The sequence below is a fragment of the Procambarus clarkii genome, chromosome 75 (genome assembly GCF_040958095.1).
Source record: "Procambarus clarkii isolate CNS0578487 chromosome 75, FALCON_Pclarkii_2.0, whole genome shotgun sequence".
Taxonomy (NCBI): domain Eukaryota; kingdom Metazoa; phylum Arthropoda; class Malacostraca; order Decapoda; family Cambaridae; genus Procambarus; species Procambarus clarkii.
This window is the reverse complement of record NC_091224.1, coordinates 9,108,562-9,120,423: the sequence shown is the minus strand read 5'-3', so window position 1 is coordinate 9,120,423 and position 11,862 is coordinate 9,108,562. Positions and strand designations below refer to the sequence as shown.

The 11,862-nt window shown below is 54.9% G+C and overlaps 3 protein-coding genes across 3 annotated transcripts in view; 1 reads left to right on the top strand and 2 right to left on the bottom strand.

Moving 5' to 3' along the window:
- Window positions 1–11,862, top strand: part of LOC123771637 (uncharacterized) — a 751,293-nt gene that overhangs the window by 4,501 nt on the left and 734,930 nt on the right. The gene's annotated exons all lie outside the window — the stretch shown is intronic.
- LOC123771781 (uncharacterized) lies at window positions 3,400–4,530 on the bottom strand. The gene has a single exon (XM_045764512.2). It carries the CDS (start codon window positions 4,528–4,530, stop codon window positions 3,400–3,402), a length of 1,131 nt encoding a protein of 376 aa, XP_045620468.2.
- On the bottom strand, window positions 6,254–11,804 carry LOC138356987 (golgin subfamily A member 6-like protein 2). The gene is made up of 3 exons (XM_069313518.1): window positions 11,740–11,804; window positions 6,995–7,966; window positions 6,254–6,782 (listed from the first exon to the last, which is right to left on the bottom strand). The coding sequence occupies exons 1-3, from the start codon at window positions 11,802–11,804 to the stop codon at window positions 6,254–6,256; spliced, it is 1,566 nt and encodes a 521-aa protein (XP_069169619.1).

Below are 11,862 nucleotides of genomic sequence, written 5' to 3'. Positions count from 1 at the left end.
TTCTTCACCCCTTCCAGCCTGCCCACTTCACCCCTTCCAGCCTGCCTTCTTCACCCCTTCCCGCCTGCCTTCTGCTCCCCTTCCAGCCTTCCTTCATCACCCCTTCCAGCCTGCCTTCTTCACCCCTTCCAGCCTGCCTTCTTCACCCCATCTAGCCTGCCTTCTTCACCCCATCCAGCCTGCCTTCTTCACCCCTTCCAGCCTGCCTTCTTCACCCCATCCAGCCTGCCTTCTTCACCCCTTCCAGCCTGCCTTCTTCACCCCTTCCAGCCTGCCTTCTTCACCTCTTCCAGCCTGCCTTCTTCACCCCTTCCAGCCTGCCTTCTTCTCCCCTTCAAGCCTGCCTTCTTCACCCCTTCCAGCCTGCCTTCTTCACCCCTTCCAGCCTGCCTTCTTCACCCCTTCCAGCCTGCCTTCTGCTCCACTTCCAGCCTGCCTTCTTCACCCCTTCCAGCCTGCCTTCTTCACCCCATCCAGCCTGCCTTCTTCACCCCTTCCAATCTGCCTTCTTCACCCCTTCCAGCCTGGCTTTTTCACCCCTTCCAGCCTGCCATCTTCACCCCTTCCAGCCTGCCTTCTTCACCCCTTCCAGCCTGCCTTCTTCACCCCTTCCAGCCTGCCTTCTGCTCCACTTCCTGCCTGCCTTCTTCACCCCTTCCAGCCTGCCTTCTTCACCCCATCCAGCCTGCCTTCTTCACCCCTTCCAACCTGCCTTCTTCACCCCTTCCAGCCTGCCTTCTTCACCCCTTCCAGCCTGCCTTCTTCACCCCTTCCAGCCTGCCTTCTTCACCCCTTCCAGCCTGCCTTCTTCACCCCTTCCAGCCTGCCTTCTGCTCCCCTTCCAGCCTGCCTTCTTCACCCAATCCAGCCTGCCTTCTTCACCCCTTCCAGCCTGCCTTCTTCACCCCTTCCAGCCTGCCTTCTTCACCCCATCCAGCCTGCCTTCTTCACCCCTTCCAGCCTGCCTACTTCACCCCTTCCAGCCTGCCTTCTTCACCCCTTCCCGCCTGCCTTCTGCTCCCCTTCCAGCCTTCCTTCATCACCCCTTCCAGCCTGCCTTCTTCACCCCTTCCAGCCTGCCTTCTTCACCCCATCTAGCCTGCCTTCTTCACCCCATCCAGCCTGCCTTCTTCACCCCTTCCAGCCTGCCTTCTTCACCCCATCCAGCCAGCCTTCTTCACCCCTTCCAGCCTGCCTTCTTCACCCCTTCCAGCCTGCCTTCTTCACCTCTTCCAGCCTGCCTTCTTCACCCCTTCCAGCCTGCCTTCTTCTCCCCTTCAAGCCTGCCTTCTTCACCCCTTCCAGCCTGCCTTCTTCACCCCTTCCAGCCTGCCTTCTTCACCCCTTCCAGCCTGCCTTCTGCTCCACTTCCAGCCTGCCTTCTTCACCCCTTCCAGCCTGCCTTCTTCACCCCATCCAGCCTGCCTTCTTCACCCCTTCCAACCTGCCTTCTGCTCCCCTTCAAGCCTGCCTTCATCACCCCTTCCAGCCTGCCTTCTTCACCCCTTCCAGCCTGCCTTCTGCTCCCCTTCAAGCCTGCCTTCATCACCCCGTCCAGCCTGACTTCTTCACACCATCCAGCCTGCCTTCTTCACCCCTTCCAGCCTGCCTTCTTCACCCCTTCCAGCCTGCCTTCTTCACCCCTTCCAGCCTGCCTTCTTCACCCCTTCCAGCCTGCCTTCTTCACCCCTTCCAGCCGTCCTTCTTCACCCCTTCCAGCCTGCCTTCTTCTCTCCTTCAAGCCTGCCTTCTTCACCCCTTCCAGCCTGCCTTGTTCACCCCTTCCAGCCTGCCTTCTTCACCCCTTCCAGCCTGCCTTCTTCACCCCTTCCAGCCTGCCTTCTTCACCCCTTCCAGCCTGCCTTCTTCACCCCTTCCAGCCTGCCTTCTTCACCCCTTCCAGCCTGCCTTCTTCACCCCTTCCAGCCTGCCTTCTTCACCCCTTCCAGCCTGCCTTCTGCTCCCCTTCCAGCCTGCCTTCTTCACCCAATCCAGCCTGCCTTCTTCACCCCTTCCAGCCTGCCTTCTTCACCCCTTCCAGCCTGCCTTCTTCACCCCATCCAGCCTGCCTTCTTCACCCCTTCCAGCCTGCCTACTTCACCCCTTCCAGCCTGCCTTCTTCACCCCTTCCCGCCTGCCTTCTGCTCCCCTTCCAGCCTTCCTTCATCACCCCTTCCAGCCTGCCTTCTTCACCCCTTCCAGCCTGCCTTCTTCACCCCATCTAGCCTGCCTTCTTCACCCCATCCAGCCTGCCTTTTTCACCCCTACCAGCCTGCCTTCTTCACCCCATCCAGCCTGCCTTCTTCACCCCTTCCAGCCTGCCTTCTTCACCCCTTCCAGCCTGCCTTCTTCACCTCTTCCAGCCTACCTTCTTCACCCCTTCCAGCCTGCCTTCTTCTCCCCTCCAAGCCTGCCTTCTTCACCCCTTCCAGCCTGCCTTCTGCTCCCCTTCAAGCCTGCCTTCTTCACCCCTTCCAGCCTGCCTTCTGCTCCCCTTCCAGCCTGAGTTCTCTCCTTCCAACCTGAGTTCTTCTTCCCTTCCAGCCTGAGTTCTCTCCTTCCAGCCTTATATCTCTCACTTCAAGCCTGAACTCTTGACGCATCTCCAGACTGATCTCTTGACACCCTTCCAGACTGACGTCTCCCACATCCATTCAGATTTTCTCCTTAACACCATTGTACACTAATATCTTCGTCCAGGTCAGGACTGAATTATTAACTCCATTCCAGTTTGACTTCTTAATACGACTACATTCGCGATCCCTTTCCAATCTGACTCTTTCACCCCCTTACGTCTGACAATCTGATCCCTTTTCAGTCTACACAGATCAGTCGTTTCTTGACAGCACGTTGCTTCATAATTAATACTCTGTTTAACATTCTGGCTTTCTTCCTGCCTCTTTCTCTTGCATTACCTTTTTGTTTCCTCCCTGTCGACCTTTTATCCTATTCCAGACCTTTTTTTCTTCCTTCTTGCGCAGCGTACTCGTTTCCTCTATGTCTGACGATGTTGCTTTCTCCGTAACTGGCTTGTTTACGTTCTCCTTGTTTAGAGGAGTGACTAAATAATTATTTGACTATTTGAATGACTGACTATATAACCTCTTTGAATTCTGGACGTCCGCCCTTCCATACGGCAGAAATAGATCCTCGTTTGACAACATACTTCGTGACATTTTTTCGAATCAAGGCTTGAAAATTTTCTCTCTGGCTAACTTTTTGACTGACTCCATATCTGACGTGTTGACTACTTTGTCAGATTTACTGATTGCTTCAATGTCTTCAAGCTGACTGCCTTCCTAACTGACATGTTTACTGCCTCTCTGATTGGTTGATTACTTTCATCAAAGACTAGTCAACTGCTTCTATGTCTGGCTTGTTAATTGACTCCATTTATGGCTAGTTGGCTGTTACCCTGTCTGACTTGTTGACAGCCTCCTTGTCTGATTTGTTGACAGCCTCCCTGTCTGACTTGTTGGCAGCCTCCTTGTCTGACTTGTTGACAGGCTCCATGTCTGACTTGTTGACAGCCTCCCTGTCTGACTTGTTGACAGCCTCCCTGTCTGACTTGTTGGCAGCCTCCCTGTCTGACTTGTTGACAGCCTCCCTGTCTGACCTGTTGACAGCCTCCCTGTCTGACTTGTTGACAGCCTCCCTGTCTGACTTGTTGACAGCCTCCCTGTCTGACTTGTTGGCAGCCTCCCTGTCTGACTTGTTGGTAGCCTTCCTGTCTGACCTGTTGACAGCCTCCCTGTCTGACGTATTGACAGCCTCCCTGTCTGATTTCTTGACAGCCTCCCTGTCTGACTTGTTGGCAGCCTTCCTGTCTGACCTGTTGACAGCCTCCCTGTCTGACGTGTTGACAGCCTCTCTGTCTGACGTGTTGACAGCCTCCCTGTCTGACTTCTTGACAGCCTCCCTGTCTGACTTGTTGTTAGCCTCCCTGTGTGACTTCTTGACAGCCTCCCTGTGTGACTTGTTGACAGCCTCCCTGTGTGACTTGTTAACAGCCTCCCTGTGTGACTTCTTGACAGCCTCCATGTGTGACTTGTTGACAGCCTCCATGTCTGACTTGTTGACAGCCTCCATGTCTGTCTTATTGACAGCCTCCATTTCTGTCTTGTCGACAGCCTCCCTGTCTGACATGTTGACAGCCTCCCGGTCTGACATGTTGACAGCCTCCCTGTCTGACATGTTGATAGCCTCCCTGTCTGACTTGCTAACAACCTCCATGTCTGACTTGTTGACAGCCTCCCTGTCTGACATGTTGACAGCCTCCCTGTCTGACTTGTTGACAGCCTCCCTGTCTGACTTGTTGGTAGCCTTCCTGTCTGACCTGTTGACAGCCTCCCTGTCTGACATGTTGACAGCCTCCATGTCTGTCTTGTTGACAGCCTCCCTGTCTGTCTTGTTGATAGCCTCCCTGTCGGCCTTGTTGACAGCCGCCTTGTCTGATTTGTTGACAGCCTCCCTGTCTGATTTGTTGACAGCCTCCCTGTCTGACCTGTTGACAGCCTCCCTGTCTGCCATGACGGTTGCCTTCTTAGTGGTGGCCGTCGCCACCTGGCTGACATATGGCTACACACACACTTTCCTCTCGTAAGTCTGTCCCTCCACACCTGTTTCAAATTATAATGTTCCACCTGTTCCATCTGCTCCACCTGTTCCACCTGTTCCATCTACTTAACCTGTTCCATCTGCTCCACCTGCTCCACCTGTTCCATCTGCTTAACCTGTTCCATCTGCTCCACCTGCTCCACCTGTTCCATCTGCTTAACCTGCTCCACCTGCTCCACCTGTTCCATCTGCTTAACCTGCTCCACCTGTTCCATCTGCTCCACCCGCTCCACCTTGTATTCCCTGCCTGAGAGTACCTCGCAACCTCTCTGCCTTGCGTTACGATTCCACACCGGAGTGAGTTTACGATATCTTAACTTTATTCCGGACTAGCTTATCGATTCCCTGCCTGCCTGCCTGACTCTCTGATTCTCCTTCTGTGGGATTGCTTGACCCTATCTCATGGGGTTATTCCTTCCCTGACTATTTGGGTGCTTTCAGGACGATAGCTTGAAATTCATTGTGTTTTCGCTATCTTATTTATTTCCTGTCGACTATTTTTCAAAATGTATCTTTCTATTCATCTTTCTATTAATGCGATCTTTTCATTCGGCTTTCCCTCAGACTAACTTTCTATATACCTTTTGACTTTATAAAATTCCAATTATTAACTTGATATCGTTATCCATATCAGTTATCTTGGCACTTGCAATCTCCTTGTCTTTCCTGGCACTTTCATCTCTGTGTTTTTTAACTTTACAATAGCGTTAATATGTGTTATCTTGGCACACGCATTCGCATTGATATCTGTTATCTTGACAACCGCATCCTTACTTGCTATAAGGAAATTCAAGTACTTTCGTTTTATAATGACTCTCATATAGTTCCTTGTTATCATGACTCACATTTTTCCTTGTTATCATGACTCACATTTTTCCTTGTTATCATGACTCACCTTTTTCCTTGTTATCATAATATTCATTTTCTTCCTTCTTGTTATCACACCCAGATACTTCTATGTTATCCCCTGACACACTCATACTTCTGTGTTATCATGATGCACTTATGTATTTCCCTGTTATCATCACACCCAGATGCTTCCCTATTATCACACCCAGATGCTTCCTTGTTATCTTAACACCCAGGTACTTCCCTGTTATCAACACACCCAGGTACTTCCCTGTTATCATCACACCCAAATACTTCCCTGTTATCATCACACCCAGATACTTCACTGTTATCACACCCAGATACTTCCCTGTTATCATCACACCCAGATACCTCCCTGTTATATTGATACCCAGACACTTCCCTGTTATCATCACACCCAGATACTTCCCTGTTATCATCACACCCAGATACTTCCCTGTTATCATCACACCCAGATACTTCCCTGTTATCACACCCAGATACCTCCCTGTTATTTTGAAACCCAGATACTTCCCTGTTATCATCACACCCCAGATACTTCAATATTATCTTGACACCCAGATACTTCCCTGTTATCATTACAACCAGATATTTCCCTGTTATCATCACACCCAGATACTTCCCTGTTATCATCACACCCAGATATTCCCTGTTATCATCACACCCAGATACTTCCCTGTTATCATCACACCCAGAAAATTCCCTGGTATCATTACACCCAGATACTTCCCTGTTATCTTGACACCCAGATACTTCCCTGTTATCATCACACCCAGATATTCCCTGTTATCATCACACCCAGATACTTCCCTGTTATCTTGACACCCAGATACTTCCCTGTTATCATCACACCCAGATATTCCCTGTTATCATCACACCCAGATACTTCCCTGTTATCTTGACACCCAGATACTTCCCTGTTATCATCACACTCAGATACTTCCCTGTTATCATCACACCCAGATACTTCCCTGTTATCATCACACCCAGATACTTCCCTGTTATCATCACACTCAGATACTTCCCTGTTATCATCACACCCAGATACTTCCCTGTTATCATCACACCCAGATACTTCCCTGTTATCATTACACCCAGATACTTCCCTGTTATCATCACACCCAGATACTTCCCTGTTATCATCACACCCAGATACTTCCCTGTTACCATTACACCCAGATACTTCCCTGTTATCATTACACCCAGATATTTCCTTGTTATCATCACACCCAGATACTTCCCTGTTATCATCACACCCAGATACTTCCCTGTTATCATCACACCCAGATACTTCCCTGTTATCATCACACCAAGATACGTTTCTGTTATCACACTCAGATATTTCCCTGTTATCTTGCCACCCGCTATCCTGTCAAGCGCCACTCCTGGCTATAAGCCGTCTAATGCTGCCTTGCGTCTGTTTTAAACGTCTTTTTACTCGTTTAATCCGCGTTATTTTTCTTTGTTGCCTCCGACGTTATTTTGTGAGTCAACCAACTAACCTGACTTAAGATTGCTTGCGTTTCTCTTCTCGCTCCTAGTGTTCTTCTCCTCGCTCCTTGTGCTCTTCTCCTCGCTCCTTGTGTTCTTCTCCTCGCTCCAAGTGTTCTTCTCCTCGCTCCTTGTGTTCTTCTCCTCGCTCCTAGTGTTCTTCTCCTCGCTCCATGTGTTCTTCTCCTCGCTCCTAGTGTTCTTCTCCTCGCTCCTAGTGTTCTTCTCCTCGCTCCTAGTGCTCTTCTCCTCGCTCCTAGTGTTCTTCTCCTCGCTCCTTGTGTTCTTCTCCTCGCTCCTAGTGCTCTTCTCCTCGCTCCTAGTGTTCTTCTCCTCGCTCCTTGTGTTCTTCTCCTCGCTCCTAGTGCTCTTCTCCTCGCTCCTAGTGTTCTTCTCCTCGCTCCTAGTGTTCTTGTCCTCGCTCCTTGTGTTCTTCTCCTCGCTCCTAGTGCTCTTCTCCTCGCTCCTAGTGTTCTTCTCCTCGCTCCTTGTGTTCTTCTCCTCGCTCCTTGTGTTCTTCTCCTCGCTCCTAGTGTTCTTCTCCTCGCTCCTAGTGTTCTTCTCCTCGCTCCTAGTGTTCTTCTCCTCGCTCCATGTGTTCTTCTCCTCGCTCCTAGTGTTCTTCTCCTCGCTCCTAGTGTTCTTCTCCTCGCTCCTAGTGTTCTTCTCCTCGCTCCTAGTGTTCTTCTCCTCGCTCCTTGTGTTCTTCTCCTCGCTCCTAGTGCTCTTCTCCTCGCTCCTAGTGTTCTTCTCCTCGCTCCTTGTGTTCTTCTCCTCGCTCCTTGTGCTCTTCTCCTCGCTCCTAGTGTTCTTCTCCTCGCTCCTTGTGCTCTTCTCCTCGCTCCTTGTGTTCTTCTCCTCGCTCCTAGTGTTCTTCTCCTCGCTCCTAGTGTTCTTCTCCTCGCTCCTAGTGTTCTTCTCATCGCTCCATGTGTTCTTCTCCTCGCTCCTAGTGTTCTTCTCCTCGCTCCTAGTGTTCTTCTCCTCGCTCCTTGTGTTCTTCTCCTCGCTCTATGTGTTCTTCTCCTCGCTCCTAGTGTTCTTCTCCTCGCTCCTTGTGTTCTTCTCCTCGCTCCTAGTGTTCTTCTCCTCGCTCCTAGTGCTCTTCTCCTCGCTCCTTGTGTTCTTATCCTCGCTCCTAGTGTTCTCCTCGCTCCTAGTGTTCTTCTCCTCGCTCCTAGTGTTCTTCTCCTCGCTCCTAGTGCTCTTCTCCTCGCTCCTTGTGTTCTTCTCCTCGCTCCTAGTGTTCTTCTCCTCGCTCCTTGTGTTCTTCTCCTCGCTCCTTGTGTTCTTCTCCTCGCTCCTAGTGTTCTTCTCCTCGCTCCTAGTGCTCTTCTCCTCGCTCCTTGTGTTCTTCTCCTCGCTCCTTGTGTTCTTCTCCTCGCTCCTTGTGTTCTTCTCCTCGCTCCTAGTGTTCTTCTCCTCGCTCCTTGTGTTCTTCTCCTCGCTCCTTGTGTTCTTCTCCTCGCTCCTTGTGTTCTTCTCCTCGCTCCTAGTGCTCTTCTCCTCGCTCCTTGTGTTCTTCTCCTCGCTCCTAATGCTCTTCTCCTCGCTCCTAGTGTTCTTCTCCTCGCTCCTAGTGTGTCCTTGCTTTCCTAGTTACCAATTGCTTGTTTATTTGTCACTGTTTACTTGTTCTCCTCACTTCTGGTTCTTTGTTTTTGTCACTGAGTGACCGGATATTATCTGTCTTTTTGTTGTCATTATTTTCTTATCATTGTACATGCTTTTCCTCCTGTTCCATTCACTGCTGCCTCTCCTCCCTCCCTGCTGCTGCCTCTCCTCCCTCCCTGCTGCTGCTTCTCCTCCCTCCCTGCTGCTGCTTCTCCTCCCTCCCTGCTGCTGCCTCTCCTCCCTCCCTGCTGCTGCCTCTCCTCCCTCCCTGCTGCTGCTTCTCCTCCCTCCCTGCTGCTGCTTCTCCTCCCTCCCTGCTGCTGCTTTTCCTCCCTCCCTGCTGCTGCCTCTCCTCCCTCCCTGTTGCTGCCTCTCCTCCCTCCCTGCTGCTGCTTCTCCTCCCTCCCTGCTGCTGCTTCTCCTCCCTCCCTGCTGCTGCCTCTCCTCCCTCCCTGCTGCTTCCTCTCCTCCCCCCCTGCTGCTGTCTCTCCTCCCCCCCTGCTGCTGTCTCTCCTCCCCCCCTGCTGCTGTCTCTCCTCCCCCCCTGCTGCTGCCTCTCCTTCCCCCCCTGCTGCTGCCTCTCCTCCCTCCCTGCTGCTGTCTCTCCTCCCTCCCTGCTGCTGCCTCTCCTCCCCCCCTGCTGCTGCCTCTCCCCCCCCCCTGCTGCTGCCTCTCCCCCCCCTGCTGCTGCCTCTCCTCCCCCCCCTGCTGCTGCCTCTCCTCCCCCCCTGCTGCTGCCTCTCCTCCCCCCCTGCTGCTGCCTCTCCTCCCCCCCCTGCTGCTGCCTCTCCTCCCTCCCTGCTGCTGCCTCTCCTCCCTCCCTGCTGCTGCCTCTCCTCCCTCCCTGCTGCTGCCTCTCCTCCCTTCCCCTGCTGCTGCCTCTCCTCCCTCCCTGCTGCTGCCTCTCCTCCCTCCCTGCTGCTGCCTCTCCTCCCTCCCTGCTGCTGCCTCTCCTCCCCCCCTGCTACTGCCTCTCCTCCCTCCCTGCTGCTGCCTCTCCTCCCCCCCCCTGCTGCTGCCTCTCCTCCCTCCCTGCTGCTGTCTCTCCTCCCTCCCTGCTGCTGCCTCTCCTCCCTCCCTGCTGCTGCCTCTCCTCCCTCCCTGCTGCTGCCTCTCCTCCCTCCCTGCTGCTGTCTCTCCTCCCTCCCCTGCTGCTGCCTCTCCTCCCTCCCTGCTACTGTCTCTCCTCCCTCCCTGCTGCTGCCTCTCCTCCCTCCCTGCTGCTGCCTCTCCTCCCTCCCTGCTGCTGTCTCTCCTCCCTCCCTGCTGCTGCCTCTCCTCCCTCCCTGCTACTGTCTCTCCTCCCTCCCTGCTGCTGCCTCTCCTCCCTCCCTGCTGCTGCCTCTCCTCCCTCCCTGCTGCTGCCTCTCCTCCCCCCCCCTGCTGCTGCCTCTCCTCCCTCCCTGCTGCGGCCTCTCCTCCCTCCCTGCTGCTGCCTCTCCTCCCTCCCTGCTGCTGCCTCTCCTCCCTCCCTGCTGCTGCCTCTCCTCCCCCCCTGCTGCTGCCTCTCCTCCCTCCCTGCTGCTGCCTCTCCTCCCTCCCTGCTGCTGCCTCTCCTCCCTCCCTGCTGCTGCCTCTCCTCCCTCCCTGCTGCTGCCTCTCCTCCCCCCCTGCTGCTGCCTCTCCTCCCTCCCTGCTGCTGTCTCTCCTCCCCCCTGCTGCTGCCTCTCCTCCCTCCCTGCTGCTGCCTTTCCTCCCCCCCCCTGCTGCTGCCTCTCCTCCCTCCCTGCTGCTGCCTCTCCTCCCCCCCTGCTGCTGCCTCTCCTCCCTCCCTGCTGCTGCCTCTCCTCCCTCCCTGCTGCTGCTTCTCCTCCCAGCCCCCACCTACGAGTTCCTCCTCCCAGCCCCCACCAACGAGTACCTCATCCCAGGCCCCACCTACGAGTTCCTCCTCCCAGCCACCACCTACGAGTTCTTCCTCCCAGCCCCCACCTACGAGTTCCTCCTCCCAGCCCCCACCAACGAGTTCCTCCTCCCAGCCACCACCTACGAGTTCCTCCTCCACTCCATAACTCCCCACTCTTGTGCCCGGGGTGTTCCATTATAGATGAACTTGAGCATCATCACCTCAGCTTGCTCTGAGGTCTCTCTCTACACCTCTCCCTCCTCTCTCTCTACACCTCTCCCTCCTCTCTCTCTACACCTCTCCCTCCTCTCTCTCTACACCCCTCCCTCCTCTCTCTCTACACCTCTCCCTCCTCTCTCTACACCTCACCCTCCTCTCTCTCTACACCTCTCCCTCCTCTCTCTCTACACCTTTCCTTCTCTCTCTACACCTCTCCCTCCTCTCTCTACACCTCTCCCTCCTCTCTCTCTACACCTCTCCCTCCTCTCTACACCTCTCCGTCCCTTCTCTCTCTTCCTGCCCTCCACCACTAGGCTCCCTGCGGCCCTCCACCACCACTAGGCTCCCTGCGGCCCTCCTCCACCACTAGGCTCCCTGCGGCCCTCCACCACTAGGCTCCCTGCGGCCCTCCACCACTAGGCTCCCTGCGGCCCTCCACCACCACTAGGCTTCCTGCGGCCCTCCACCACTAGGCTCCCTGCGGCCCTCCACCACTAGGCTCTCTGCGGCCCCTCCACCACCACTAGGCTCCCTGCGGCCCTCCACCACCACTAGGCTCCCTGCAGCCCTCAACCACTAGGCTCCCTGCGGCCCTCCACCACTAGGCTCCCTGCGGCCCCTCCTCCACCACTAGGCTCCCTGCAGCCCTCCACCACTAGGCTCCCTGCGGCCCTCCACCAATAGGCTCCCTGCAGCCCTCCACCACTAGGCTCCCTGCGGCCCTCCACCACCACAAGGCTCCCTGCGGCCCTCCTCCACCACTAGGCTCCCTGAGGCCCTCCACCACTAGGCTCCCTGCAGCCCTCCACCACTAGGCTCCCTGCGGCCCTCCACCACCACTAGGCTCCCTGCGGCCCTCCTCCACCACTAGGCTCCCTGCGGCCCTCCACCACTAGGCTCCCTGCGGCCCTCCACCACCACTAGGCTCCCCGCGGCCCTCCTCCACCACTAGGCTCCCTGCGGCCCTCCTCCACCTCAAGGCTCCCTGCGGCGTCCTCTCTGCGCTGCGCCATGTCAGTCTTGAGGCTCCCAGCCTCAATAACTTCATTTCCTTCATTAACATATCAGGTGTCAGAACCAACTATTGAATCAACACCGGCACGTCTCTATAGCTGTCTGCGCTGTGCCCTCTCTGCGCTGTGGACATCTCTGCGCTGTGCACCTCTCTGCGCTGTGCACCTCTGCGCTGTGCACCTCTGCGCTGT

Bases quoted from the DNA above. Each gene is read 5' to 3' on its own strand.
- LOC123771781 (XM_045764512.2), bottom strand. From the start codon at position 4,530: ATGGCAGACAGGGAGGCTGTCAACAGGTCAGACAGGGAGGCTGTCAAC.
- LOC138356987 (XM_069313518.1), bottom strand. From the start codon at position 11,804: ATGTCCACAGCGCAGAGAGGGCACAGCGCAGACAGCTATAGAGACGTG. The intron at 7,967-11,739 runs GTTGGTTCTGAC...GAACACAAGGAG, and splicing joins GTGCCGGTGTTGATTCAATA to CGAGGAGAAGAACACTAGGA. The intron at 6,783-6,994 runs GTCAGGTTAGTT...TGATGATAACAG, and splicing joins AGAAACGCAAGCAATCTTAA to GGAAGTATCTGGGTGTGATG.